General features: G+C 54.2%; 1 protein-coding gene across 15 annotated transcripts in view; it reads left to right on the top strand.

The window, feature by feature from the left end:
- EPB41L1 (erythrocyte membrane protein band 4.1 like 1) overlaps positions 1-12,852 on the top strand; it is a 122,944-nt gene extending 110,092 nt beyond the window's left edge. For all 15 annotated transcript variants that reach the window (XM_084888629.1, XM_084888631.1, XM_084888632.1 and 12 more), the window contains 5 exons: positions 3,199-3,285; positions 4,118-4,201; positions 6,270-6,350; positions 6,683-6,799; positions 9,501-12,852. In XM_084888629.1, the coding sequence (XP_084744755.1) occupies positions 3,199-3,285; positions 4,118-4,201; positions 6,270-6,350; positions 6,683-6,799; positions 9,501-9,509 (378 nt within the window). In that variant the 3' untranslated portion in view covers positions 9,510-12,852. The remainder of the gene's footprint in view (positions 1-3,198; positions 3,286-4,117; positions 4,202-6,269; positions 6,351-6,682; positions 6,800-9,500) is intronic.
- The last annotated feature ends 232 nt before the right edge of the window (positions 12,853-13,084 follow it).

Genomic DNA, 13,084 nt, shown 5'->3' on the forward strand with positions numbered 1-13,084 from the left:
GTGAGGATGAACCAGCGTTCATCTGTGCAGAGCCCTCAGAAGAGAGTTTGGCAGCGTAGTAAGTGGTCTGGGATGTGAGCAGCTGTTATTTTTTCCTGCCTTCCTGGAACAGTGTCTCCTAGGGAGCACAGGAGGAAGAGGTTTGGGTGACACCATAGGAGCCGGAGAAGGCTTTATCGGAGCTATGTTTGAAACTAAGGTACAGTCACAGGAGGAGCCATTCCAGGTAGTGGGAACAGCGGGTGCAAAGACAGGGATGTGAAGGAGCAGAGCATTTGGTCCGTGAAGTGAGATGTCAGGTGCGGGGAGGGAGGCAGATAGGGGGGCTCGGGGGAAGGAGAGGCTGAAAAGGAAGGCTGGGCCAGGGCTTGAAGGGCCTTGAACATTATGTATGAAGTTCAAACTGCAAACTGGACACGATAGAGATTTACTTGAATTTTTTAAAGCGGGGACATGGTGTCATCAAAATACGTGTTTGCGTTTTAGAGTGGCCACTCCAGCAGCCTGTGTGCAGCATGGCGGGAGCGAACTTCCTTCCCTTGGGGCATGGGTCCCTTTTATTTTTCTCCCTTCCCTCTTCCTCCCCCTCCCTCCTTCCTCCCACTCCTTTCCTTTCCTCGGCAAATATTTACTGAACACCCACGCCGTGTGAAGTACTGCGCCAGGCGCTGGAACCCAGCCCTGGAGGAGACGGTGTCCCTGAGCCTGTGTGCCATTAAGAGACCTAAAGAGAAAGCAGGGAACTGGCTTAGGGGCTGGTGGAGGGATACCGAGGAGAGGGATGGGGTTATGAGATACGTGGAGGAGGGAACTATAGGATTTGATCATCGGTAGACTGTTCCGGCGACAGGAGGAGAGATGGGCTGGAGACGCTGCTTGCTAGCCCAGCAGTTCTGAAAGCGTGGTCCTGGGAACCCGTTAGAAAGGCAGCTTCTCAGGCCACACCCAGACCCATCACCTCAGAAACTCTGGGGAGAGGCCCAGCGGTCTGTGCTCTCACAAGTCCTCCAGGTGACGCCCCTCAGGTCTGAGAAGACATAAACAGAGGACGGGGGTTGCTCTTTAGGAGGAGAGGAGGCAGCGATGAGTCCATGGGGCCTGTGGAGCGTTTCCAAGGGAAAATGTCTAGGATGCAGGCCTAGGGCTTAGGAAAGATCTGGGATGCAGACAAAGGGACAGGGGACAGGGGCCCGGATGGGGAAACCTTGAGGGGCTGAGGTGGTCCAGAGAGAGGATGGGAGGAGGAGAGCCCTGAGTCCCTGGGAGGAAGGGTCCAGAGCAGAGGAGGTGAGGAGTGAAGACAGTCTGAGAGCTAGGAGAGGCAGGTGGGGCAGGTGGTTTTAAATGACCTGTGTCCCTATGAGTGGCCTCTGTTTTCAGCGTAGAGGTGGAAGCGAGGCTTTGCCTGGGAAAGAGGAAGCAGTGGCACAAGCAGCAGCTTGGGGAGAACGGCCTGAAGGGACTCAGAGTGGCTCCTGGCTGTTTCCTAAGCGGGAGGAAAGGAAGCCTTGGCCCCGGAAGGCTGTCCTCCTAAGGCCTGCTTCGAATGCCCCCTTTGGGGACTCTATCTGACAGAGGGGGATGGAGGGCCAGGGGACCAGGTCACTGCCTCACCTGGAGGCAGGCGTGGTGAGCAGTCAGGGAAAAGGCAGGCCGAGGGCTCCGTCCTCGCACGCCCCCTGCAGGCAGAGGTCCAGGTGTGCACCACGCACAGACCAGGGCCAGGTTCAGAAAGGGCGAGAGATGGTGCAGAAAGGGCGAGGGAGAGGCAGGCAGCCAGGCCTCTTGCCAGACGTGGGTCAGTAAATCTGGAGCCAGTTCCAGGAAAACCTGCCCGTCAGAGTCCAGGGCAGGACCAGGAGAGCTGGTCCAGGGTGGGCACTCCGAGGGCAGGGAGTGTGGAAGGAGCGTGCTGGGCTGGAGCCTGACGAACGTGGGTCTAAATCCAGGCTCTGTCACTACCTTGCTGGGGAACTTGAACAAGCCACTTCACATTCCCTGGCCCTCCAGTTTCCAGCTGTAAAGCAAGAATATTAAAATGATTTGTTCTGACGACTAAATGAGATCATGCATCCTTAGGATAATCCTATATAATAAAAGGGTGATATTCAAATAGACAGATTGGCGGAACAACTGGTCGCTATGATGCATACTGATCACCAGGGGGCCGATGTTCAACTCAGGGACTTTCCCTTGGTGGTCAGTGTGCTCCAGCAGGGGGAGCTCCGCTCAGACAGAAGCTGGACTTATTGCTGGCAAGTGCAGCGGAAGTGACAGGAGTTTCTCTTGCCTCCACTGCAGTGCTAAGGATGTCCAACTGACCGATTCAGTCATCAGTTGGACATCCCTCAAGGGCTCCCGGACTGCAATAGGGCGCAGGCCTGGCTGAGAGACTCCCCACCCCCAAGTGCACAAACGCTGTGCACTGGACCTCTAGTATCTAGTACATATCAAGGACTCAGAACACAGTAGTTATTGTGATGTTATTAATAGCCAGCCTACACTATATTCAAACTGTAGATTTCCATTTGCAAAGCTCTTTCTCCTCCCTTAGCCTCACAATGTCTCTGTCTGTGGGCGTAAGGCAGGGGTCCCATTTTAAAAAATATTTTTTAAAACTTTACTATTAGAACAGTTTTAAATTCACAACAAAATGGAGCAGAAGGTAAAGAGATTTTCGGAGTGCCCACTGCCCCGCTCACACAGAGCCTCCCCCATCAGCAGCAGCCTCACTAGAGTGGGACATTTGCTGCCACTGATGACCCTACGTGGCAGGGCTCCCTTTTTCCAGGCGCCTTCATGAGGCCCACGGAGGGGAAGTGGCTCCGCCCCAGGTCACGTGGCTAAGCTATGGCAGGGCCAGGCCGGGAACCTGCGTGTCTCAGCCCTTTCGTTAGTGCTTCCAGAGAGCGGAACCACGTCTTGTTCACCACAGTGTCCCTCCTGCCAGGAGCTCCTCAATGTTTGCTGAGTGAGTGAGTGAGCGTGTAAGTGTGTGAATGAGCGTGTGAGCGTGTAAGTGTGTGAATGAGTGTGAGCAGGGGACGAGTGAGAGGAGATGGAACCAAATGATGCCTTCCGCTCTCTGCCTCTGCTGCCCACCCTGTGGCCGTGGGAGCTCCATGGCCACCTCATGCCCTGGCCATCCTGGGGGCCACCCGCCTGAGACTGGCCGTCTGAGCACCATTGTTTCCCCAGGAAAACAGTCTCAAGTCCGGGAAGGGGGCAGCTGCCATGATCCCAGGCCCACAGACGGTGGCCACGGAAATCCGTTCTCTTTCTCCGGTAAGTGGGCGAGGCCAGCTCAGGCTAGGGGGCCCCGTGCTGAGTGTGTGGACGGGGTCCGCAGGCGGCCGGCGGCAGGCGCGGCGTGGAGCTCAGAGGGCGCCCCTTTCGGATGCGGCACCAGGATCCGGCATCCTGTCAGAGGCCCCCAGCTTCCCTGGTGCCCTCCAGAGTCTCCGTTGCCCTCCGTTTCTCTCCGTTTCTCTCCCACCCCAAGCACTGCGTTGGCAATGTGGGGGTGAAATGGCGCCTCCCTCTGCGGGAGCCTGTGATGTGGTAGCTCCTTTGCATCTGCTCTCCTTACTGACCAGGAGGAGTGATGAATGGATTGGGAGTCCAGAGGCTTGACTTCTGGACCTGGCTCGGTCGGTGGCTGCCCCGTGAGCCCAGTCTGTCCCTGCGAGGTCTCCTGCCACTCCTGTGTTCTCCAGACCTGTCACTCGCATCATCCCGCCCATGAGAGAACACGCTCCCGGCTCTGGCAGGGCGGGGGGATTGAGAGGGAGCTCTGTTTCCACCTTGGATCCCTCTGCTCATTCTTCTAAGATGCCAGGATTCTTAAATTCCAGGGGCTTGTGAGAATTCTGGGCCTTAGGAATCTCGGGTTCTAGGAATCTCAGATTCCAGGCTCTGAGAACTTTGTGGGTCTGGCACTCGGAAGAGTCCAGGATTGCTGAATACTTAGATCCAGTGGCTCGTAGCACCTTGGCTTCCCAACCCACCTTCATGGGACCCCTCCCCAACCTGTCCTTTGGTGTACCCCACCCCGCTTCCACCCGCCGCGGCCAGCACCCTCACCTGACCCCGGGCGGGGGGTGGTTGTGTTCCGCAGATCATCGGGAAAGATGTCCTCACCAGCACCTACGGCGCCACCGCGGAAACCCTCTCCACCTCCACCACCACCCATGTCACTAAAGTGAGTAGCAGCAGGCGCCACACGGCCCGGCCCGGCTGTGGGGTTTGGGAAGGTCACTGCCGTCTTAACGTGGACAGAGATGACCCGCGGCGTTCCCAGCTTCAGGAGCGCCGTGCGCTTGGTCTGCGTTGCGGTCTGTCCTGAGCATGGGCCTGCTCTTCCACATTGACGGCCAGGCTTGGGGGACGAGACCATCTCCTTGGAAGTCCTTGTGGACCCTAGCGTTTGCATCTTATAGACCTCAAGTGCCGGAGGGATGTAGAGGGGGTGATAGAAGGAAGGCTCCAAGAGCGAGAAGGATCTTCGGGGGGAAGGGGGTTTGCGCAGGGTCTTGAAAGGCCGGGGAGGACCTGTGAGGGAGGAGAAGAGAGCGGCAGGCCGTGGAAGATGGGAGCAGAAACTGTTTGCTTACTCGCTCACTGAGCAGATTTTACTCTGTGAGGGGCTAGTGGAGGGGCCGTAAGCAGTGCATGTTGTAGGACACAGGAGCAGTGCTCTCTGGGAGCAAGAAGCAGCATAACTGTGGGAAATCGGATTGGGCTGGGGCCAGAGGAAGGAGAATGGAGACAAACAAGACAAATTCGAAGACAAATGTGGTGATGGAGGGCCCGCGTCTGAGAGCCATTGGAAAGCTATTAACGTTTCTTAACTGGGGAGTGAGCCAGTGAGAAGGGGTTTAAGGAGGAGATTAGATCCACCAGGATGTGCAGGGTGGTGGGCGAAAGAAGAGAGTGAGTGAATGAGAGTCTAGGGGCGGAGGGCCTGGACCAGGGTGGGAGCCAGAGTGGGAGAAGGAAGAGGAATGGCCAAGAAGGGAGGCATTCCTGAGGCGTCAGCCATGACTCAGCCAATGAAGACAGAGGGCTGAGGACCGGCTGGCATGTTCATGACTGAGTGGTCGGAAGGAAGCAGGAGGGATCCCAGGCCAGGGATGAAGGCCTGAAGGAGAGATGCCAGGGAGCCAGGTTGAGGTGCAGGGTCTGCTGAGCTATCTGAAGAAGTCTGACAGGTGGCACTGGCCCTGTACACACTGCCTCAGCCCTGCTCCAGGGAGCTGGATAAGTGCCTCCCTCTTGCTGGCAGGGTTTGCGAGACAGGCCCTGAGTAAGGAGGCAGGCCAGTGGGAAATAGTGGAGCAGAAGCCACACATCCTCCTCTGTAGGACTCTGCACCTCTGCACAGTCCCTAGAAAGCACCCACCCTCACCAGAAGTGTTAGTAAGCAATACTAATGTCACTGGAAGCTTTACTGGAAGGTTCTCTACCACACACCCCACCGAATACGGCTCAGAAAACTTTTTCCCAAAGTCCCTCCTGGCCCTGCCAACTGGGAGCCCCCCCCCCCCCCCCAACACACACACACACACCCCTTCCTTCTGTCCACTTCTGACTCCAGCCGGAACTTCTCTCAGCCACCACCCTCCTTGAATATGCCAAGCAATTTTACTTCTAAACTTAGGCCCACACTTGCCCCTTCAGAAAACAGTGGTGGTTACCAGTATCATCAACGAAATTTCTCTTGTACTGTGGTTTGAAGTCATTTAAGGTAGAACCTTGTCACCATTCACATTTCATTCATGTGTCCATTCAACAAACTTGCATTTGGCACCTGTCCTGGTCAGGCTGAACAGAGGGGCGGGGAGGAGGGGATACGGAGATGAACAAAAGACACCCCGTTCCCCAAGAGTTCCAGCCCGGTGAGCAAGGCCAGGTCCCGCACAAAAGGCCGGCAAAGGGCAGAGGCCCAGGACCATGAGGGAGAGGAATCTGGTGTTCGGGGAGTAGTGAGGCAGGAAGATGGAAGGATTGCCAACCAGGGTCAGGGAGAGCATTTCATCTGGGCTCGGGAGGCCTAGAGGGGACAGTTCGGTGGTTGAGGGCAGTGGTGGCCACCAGGCCAGATCTGCAGTCTGAAGTCCCACAACCAGAAGAGGAAAAATCTGAGGGAGCCAGGAGAGGTGACTGCTGGTTCCAGCCATGCCCTCAAGGGGTCCTTGGGACAGGTCCCCTGTCACAGCTGCTGGTCCAGCAGGACCCAAGGCTGACCTCGCCTCCCTCTCCCCCTGCAGACTGTGAAAGGAGGGTTTTCCGAGACGAGGATCGAGAAGCGGATCATTATTACTGGGGACGAAGATGTTGATCAAGACCAGGTATGGGACTGAGGAACGTTACTCCCAGGGGCACTGCCCAGTCCCCAGTCCCCGCCATATTGGGTCACGCATGGTGGCTGCCTGTGTGGGCCGAGAAGATATACACTTTCTGCCCCTCCTATCTGGACAAGGGGCCCCCGAGGGAAGGGCACTGAGTGGGATTCGGGAGGAGCCAGAAGACTCGGGCTCTGGTCTCTTCCTTTCATTCTTTGACCACTGCCTCTCCCTGGGCCTCCTGTGCCGCAAGCTGTGCACTAGGCAGCTTGTTGGTCTCCACAGTCTCTCATATTCGACATTCTGCGGCTCCTCACTTTGCTGTTCTTTTCCACCAGGCCCTGGCTCTGGCCATCAAGGAGGCCAAACTTCAGCATCCTGACATGCTGGTAACCAAAGCCGTCGTATACAGAGAAACAGACCCATCCCCGGAGGAGCGGGACAAGAAGCCACAGGTGAGGCTCAGGGGGCTCAGCGGCGGTGAGAGGGAGGAGGGAGCTGTGGCAAGGTCCTCGGAGTGTGGTTTCCATCAGAGAACCTGCCCTGAGGCTTGGTCCCTGTCACAACTCTGCCCACCAGACATCATGAGTCACCGTGGGGAAGAAGCCTGGTTCCTTGGTTCTTTGGGGTTGAAGGCCCTAGACCCGGAAAAGTAAATCAGAAGTGGTAAGAAAAGGGGAGACAGGATTGTCCGTGGGGGCTGAGGTGGGACATGTGCTGTAGTTAGCACCGTGCCTGGCACATAGTAAGTGCTCGATAGAAGTTAATTAGGACTATTATTACTCTTAACTCATAGTAGGCTAACAAAATGCTGCTCATTTGGACTCTGCAATAATCCAGGAAGAATAAATTATAAATGGTATACTTTAGGTGTCCCTGGTACTTTGAAAGACATCCCATGAGGCCAAAATCCTGTTTACATCTTATTAGTCGATGAGCAAATTTAAAATACAGCCTGCCCCTGTAAGACAAAACCCCCCAGGGAGCAGCAGAATGAGTAGAAGGAACCCAGCCAGGCTTTGAGCAGAAACACCTGGCTAGCAGTGTGCCCAGATGGACCTCCCTGGGCCTCAGTTTCCTCATCTACAAGCGGAGCGAATCTCTAACGTGGAGCTGCTGTAATAATTAAACCACACCGGTGACGCTTAGTTTGAGCGGCTACCACAGGATACCACAGACACTGGGTGGCTTAAACAACACCCATTTATTTCTCACAGTTATAGGAGCTGGAAAGTTCAAGATCAAGGTGTTGGCCAGCTCAGTTCCTGGTGAGAGCCCACCTTCTGGTTGGCAGACAACTGTCTTCTCAAAACTAGGTAACAGGTCACCTATCTTCTTGCCTTTTTTTCACTCACAGACGGTCAAGGGCTAACAACATCCTATGAATGCCATCCTTCTCTTCTTTCCCAAGATGGAAAAACTGAGGCCCAGGGTCAGGGACTTAGTAAGATGATTGGAACCCAAACTCCTGCTTCGGAACAGGTCCATTCAGAACAGGTCCCAGGGCCGAGAGCAAAGATAATCTCTATCTCGTCTCTTCTCACAAGGGCACCAATGTCATTCATGAGGACTTCACCCTCATGACCTCAGGCCCCACCTCCAAGCGCCACCTCCTTGAGGATTAGGGCTTCCACATGTGAATTGGGGGCTGCACACCAGGGCGGTGTCTCACAGGCAGAAGGTGTGTGGCAGCGTGAACCTGCTTTCTTGTTCCTTGAGGTTTTGCCATGTTTAGGGATGAGAGTCCTGAGTAAGTCAGACCTTAGCCCAGGGCCCTGGGTTTCCACCTGGGTTTCCATCTTGCTGGCCTTTATCTACTCTCCCCAAATCCTCCAGGGACATCTCTCTGCTCCATTCTACGCTGCCTCTTTCTGGAAGTTCTTCCTTCTTAAAGTTCTTGCTGTGAGCGTGGAAAGCACGCTTATCTCACACAGTCTTCTCTTCTCTGCAACCTCGCAGGCCAGATGTGTGGCTTCTGCTCCATTATCTCCCACTGGCCTGCCTCCTTTCTCAGGGCCTGTCTCACAAACACTGCCAGCGAAAGGGAGGCACCTACCCAGCTCTCTGGAGCTTTCTTACCTACAAAATTTTAAGTAAATGGGGAAAAAATAATTGACCTGTTGCAAAGCAGGAATTTGGGTTCTAACCAGCTTGCTAAGTCATTGAACCTGGACCTCGGATTTGCCATCTTGGGAAAGAAGAGAAGGATCGAATTTTTATGACTTTGTTAGCACTTGACCATTTGTGAGTGGGGAAAAAAAGTCAAGAATGACATGCCACCTGTTGCATAGTTTTGGGTAGTTGCTATGTTCAGGGCATTTTGCTGGGCATTGGAAAGACAACAATAAGTAAATGACAGTCCTCGCCCTCAAGGAGATCAGAATAGCATGTGGTTACATTAACAACAGCAATACTAATAACAAGAACAGCCTGTATTTATTGAGCACTTGCTCTATTCTGACCCTTGTTTTGAATTCTATTTATAACTAAGGCAGTCATAGGCAGAGCCCATTTTACAGAGGAGACAACTGAGGCCTGAAGAGGTTAAGAAACTTGTGCAGAGCTTCAGGGCTGTAGAGTGGGATTTGAACCGGGATCCAGGATTGCAGAGCCCATGGCATTCACCACTAAGTTTTGGAGTCAAACCTAAGTTGGAATCCCAGGCTCCCGTTTCATTATTTAAACACTTGCTCTTTGGGGTTTAGTCCCCAGGGCACAGCAGGCCCAAGGAGAACAGACAGGAAAAACAAACAAAAGAAGAGCATGATGTCATCACGACTGACCATTTCTTAGAGCTGAGAGGTGATAGGAGGGAAAGTGAACCGAGTGTGATAGCAGCCTCTCAGTGTCACAGGAACCGTGGACAGATGTCCAGGCCACAGGGAAAGATACCACTCCCCTGGAAACAAACAAGCAAACATACATGGCCTTGGAGTCTGACAGATGTGGGTTCAGTTCTCAGCTGCTACTCGCAAGCGACCTGGCCTCAGACAAGTCTCTCTGTCTTCCTGAGCCATAACAAAGGGCCCACGGTACAGGCTCGCTAAAAAACGATCTTGCCATGTATTTGAAGATGGGTGACAAAAGGTTACTAACTTTTCTTATCCTCCTCCTTCCTTTGTGTTCCCCCGCGCCCCCCAACAACTCTGGCTCCAGGAATCCTGACCTCTGTGAAGAGATGCTGGCGTTTCTGGTCCAACCCGAGCCAGAGAACCGTTAAGAAGGGGCCTTCGTTCTGGATTCTCCGAGTCAACACACCGACGTCCCAGCCGCGACGTACTGTCACTGATGAGAGACTGGGAAAGGAAGAGCATATATATATATATACAGATATATATAGATATAGATATATATACAGGAAACACTGCATCCTTGCACTGCTTCTGGGGCTGGCCGCCCAGTCGGCCAACAGCAACAGCCAACATCTGAACACCTACATTTCCTTTGCAGACAAATTGAAGAATTGCTGGGATTTTTTCAGGAAAAAAAAAATAAAATAAAATTATAATGCCAATAATCCCTCGCTATCCCCTTTGAGGGCCTGCGGAGCGACTCGAGAGCGAGCAGCCCAGGACGAGTGCAGGAGCGCCGCGCTGGCCGCGCAGCCCTCCGGCAGACGGATGACCCGCGTGTTCTCCCGTGTCTGCTGCCCGTGCGAGCGCGAAGGAAAGCCCTCTGGCAGGAAAGCGAGACCAGTCGAAGCAGCAAGACACACGTGGAGAAAGAAAAGACATCCCCCACCTGGAGAGGAGGAGGAGGAGGAGGAGGAACACTGGATTATTCTTTTATGGGTCTTGACACTGGGCTGCGAAATCCACCTTCCTTTCTCCCGCCTCCCCTCCCCCTCACAAGTCTTGTCGTCATTTTCTGTCTCGACTCCCTCCTCCCAGCCCTGCACCCTTGCCCTCTGTTTTCCGGGCCCCGCCGAGGGCCACTGCAGATGACTCCTTTGAAACGAGGAAAAGGAAAAGGGAGCAGGGACGGGAAACGGCGCCGCAGGGAGGGAAGTAGACGTTGTATGTGTATGGTTCTCATGACGAAGGTGCAGCTCGTAGGAGATTTGTATGGATGTGCTTTTAAGTTATGTATATTACATATAACGGGAAACAAATATTAAAATAAACAGTGCTGGTAAGTATGAAGCTGACAGTTTAAGATTACAATTACCTGACTGTGATTGATGTATATCCCAAGGTTCCTAGGTCTCACTGAACCGGCCCAGCCCAGGAGCCCGGGATTCTGGCTGTGGGCTGCTCACCGGAGGAGCTGACGGCTCAGTGTAGTAATTCAGTGTGTGATGTTTGTCATTGGTTGGTTGGTGGGGAGGGGAGGGGTCCCCAGATGGAGAAGCGGGGGTTTGGCAAGAAGGAAGCAACACAGCTGTGGTCCAAGATGCCTTTTTTCCCGGGCGGTAGCAACCAGGGCCTGGTCCATGCTCAGATGTGGGGCCCAGAGTGAAGATTTTGCTGCAATGCCCCGGTTCAGTCCCCCTACCTCCTGAAAGGGGCTTGCCTCTGTTTTCAGCCCTCTGTTTTTTTGTTTTGTTTTGTTTTTTTGCCACATGTCTTGCCTTTCCCTGACCAAATCCTGATCGCTCACCCCCATCCCAAGGTGCGTGATGCCCTTGGCCGCACGGCAGAGGATGGCAGCTTTGTCCGGCTGCCTGGAAAGTCCCAGCCCGGTGTCTTCCTCTGCCACTCCTGTCCTCTGTCTGAGTCATTCTCCTCTGCCCGGGCTGAAGCAGCCGTGGGAGCGGCCCCCAACAGCGTAGGCCCTGATAGGTCAAAGCTGAGGATGGAAGGCGGTGCTGCTCCCAGTCTCCATCCACGTGTGTGCGACCCTGGCCTCGAGCCCTCCCCTTCAGTCAGCATCGGAGCACCCTGCCTGTGCCCTCGGAGACCCAGGAATTTCCTCAAGACCACAGAAGCCCTTGGAGAAAACCCACCAAAAGCCCAGCATTGACTGACACGCATGGGGCATTCCCAGGCTCTCCTGGCACAAGCTGGCCCCCTGGACTCAATGAGTCCCCTTCTGAGGGAGCGTGTCCCACTGCACTTTAATTTATCAGCCCCATCTCACCTCCCCGGTCCTGCTTCTAAAGCCGTTGATAAACTCACTCAAGAAATATACATTGAGTAACACTTGTGCCCGGCACTATTCTTGGTCTGAGAGAACGCGGGGCACATGGAGGCACCTGGGAAGCCCTCGAAGCGAGCCTTACCTTTCTAACCAGGCTGTCTCTCTGAGAGCATTTCTGCGTTCTCTCCAATTACTGGACGTTGCCCGTGGATCCCCTCCAGGGAGCCCAGGCTTGTTTGTCAGTTACCCCAAGGATAAATATGCTTAGCTGCTGAGCTGGTGCTGACCTGGGACAGAACAGGAAACAGGCATCGTGTGCCGCTGTGGACACACATGGATGGAGGGAGCGCAGAGAGCCCTGAGCCTGGGCATCCCAGGGCGGAATCAACCACACCCCCCGGAGCAGGCTGGGGGCTGCCTCAGCCCGCCCTGAGTGCGACAGCACACGGGGCGTGCACCACGCTTCTCTTCATCCCCGATGAAGTCCTTACAGCCTGGGAGCCCCCACTCATTCTGGGCCGAAAGCTGGTGTAGCTCCACCCTCTCTGGCTCACCCAGAATTTGGCTCAGACACCCCACCCCATCTTTGCCCCAACCAGGCGTCCCACACACCCTTCAGAGGGAGAATCCTTTTTTTCTGGGTCTACACCTGCCTACAGACCCTGGGGGTGTGGCTTCAGTGCGGGGATGAAGTGACCAGGCTTAGCTCAGGGGCCAGCTGGGCTTCGTGGCGATCTCTACCCCACCAAGGCCCTGACCTTCCTTCCAGGAGAGTCCGTCAGCCGCCGGGGAGGAGGCAGCTGCAAAGCTAAATCTAGGGCACTGGTTCCTCCCCATCCTCTTCACAAAGAATATCGACGTTTGTCTTGTCTGTCGTCAACCTACTTTTCCTTTTTTCTTTTTTTATATTTCTCATTCTTCCTGTGCTGCCTCTCCACCCAAGAGACCATGTAGCACAGTGGAGAAAGCCCCCTGGCTCAGTGCCTAGCTCTCCGTGTGCCATCGGGCTAGTCCTGGGCTCTCCTTGGGGCCTCAGTTGCCATCGCACTTGTGAAATGGCTTGGATAAACCAGATGCTCTCCGGGGTCTTTTTTTTGCCCTGCCACCTTACAGACTTTCATTTTATTTTGCTTTCTCTGGATCTTTTCCATCTGAGAAGACAGGAAGTGCCAGGACCTGTTTCGGTGTTTGAATCCTGCAAGCACATTCCAAGACTGGCCTGAAACTGCATGAGCAACATCACTCTAATTTTCCCCCCAAAAGCACCTTACCAAACAACTGCAATGCTGTCCTGTTCCTTTTTACTCACCCCCTCTCTTCTCTGGTCCCCACGCTCCCCCACCTCAGTGCTCCGTGCTGTATGCGTGTGCTCTCTGTTCTTGTATACTCAATAAAAGTGAAATAAATGTGTTTGATGCTGAACCACAAACTGCCTTGATGTTCTCTCTCTCTCTCTCTCTCTCTCTCTCTCTCTCTCTCTCTCTCTCTCTCTCTCTCTCTCTCTCTCTCTCTCATTCTCTCTCTCTCCTTACCTCCCTCTCTCTCTTCTCCTCCCCCTGACTACCAGTACAAGTTGGCTTTGTGAGAAGGGCTACAATTGGAGTTGAGCGATTACAACACTTCCATTTTACTGATACTTGCAGCTCTGAATGTGGTACAGG

This window comes from Pipistrellus hanaki (assembly GCF_964339955.1).
Source record: "Pipistrellus hanaki genome assembly, chromosome: 6".
NCBI classification, from domain to species: Eukaryota; Metazoa; Chordata; class Mammalia; order Chiroptera; family Vespertilionidae; genus Pipistrellus; species Pipistrellus hanaki.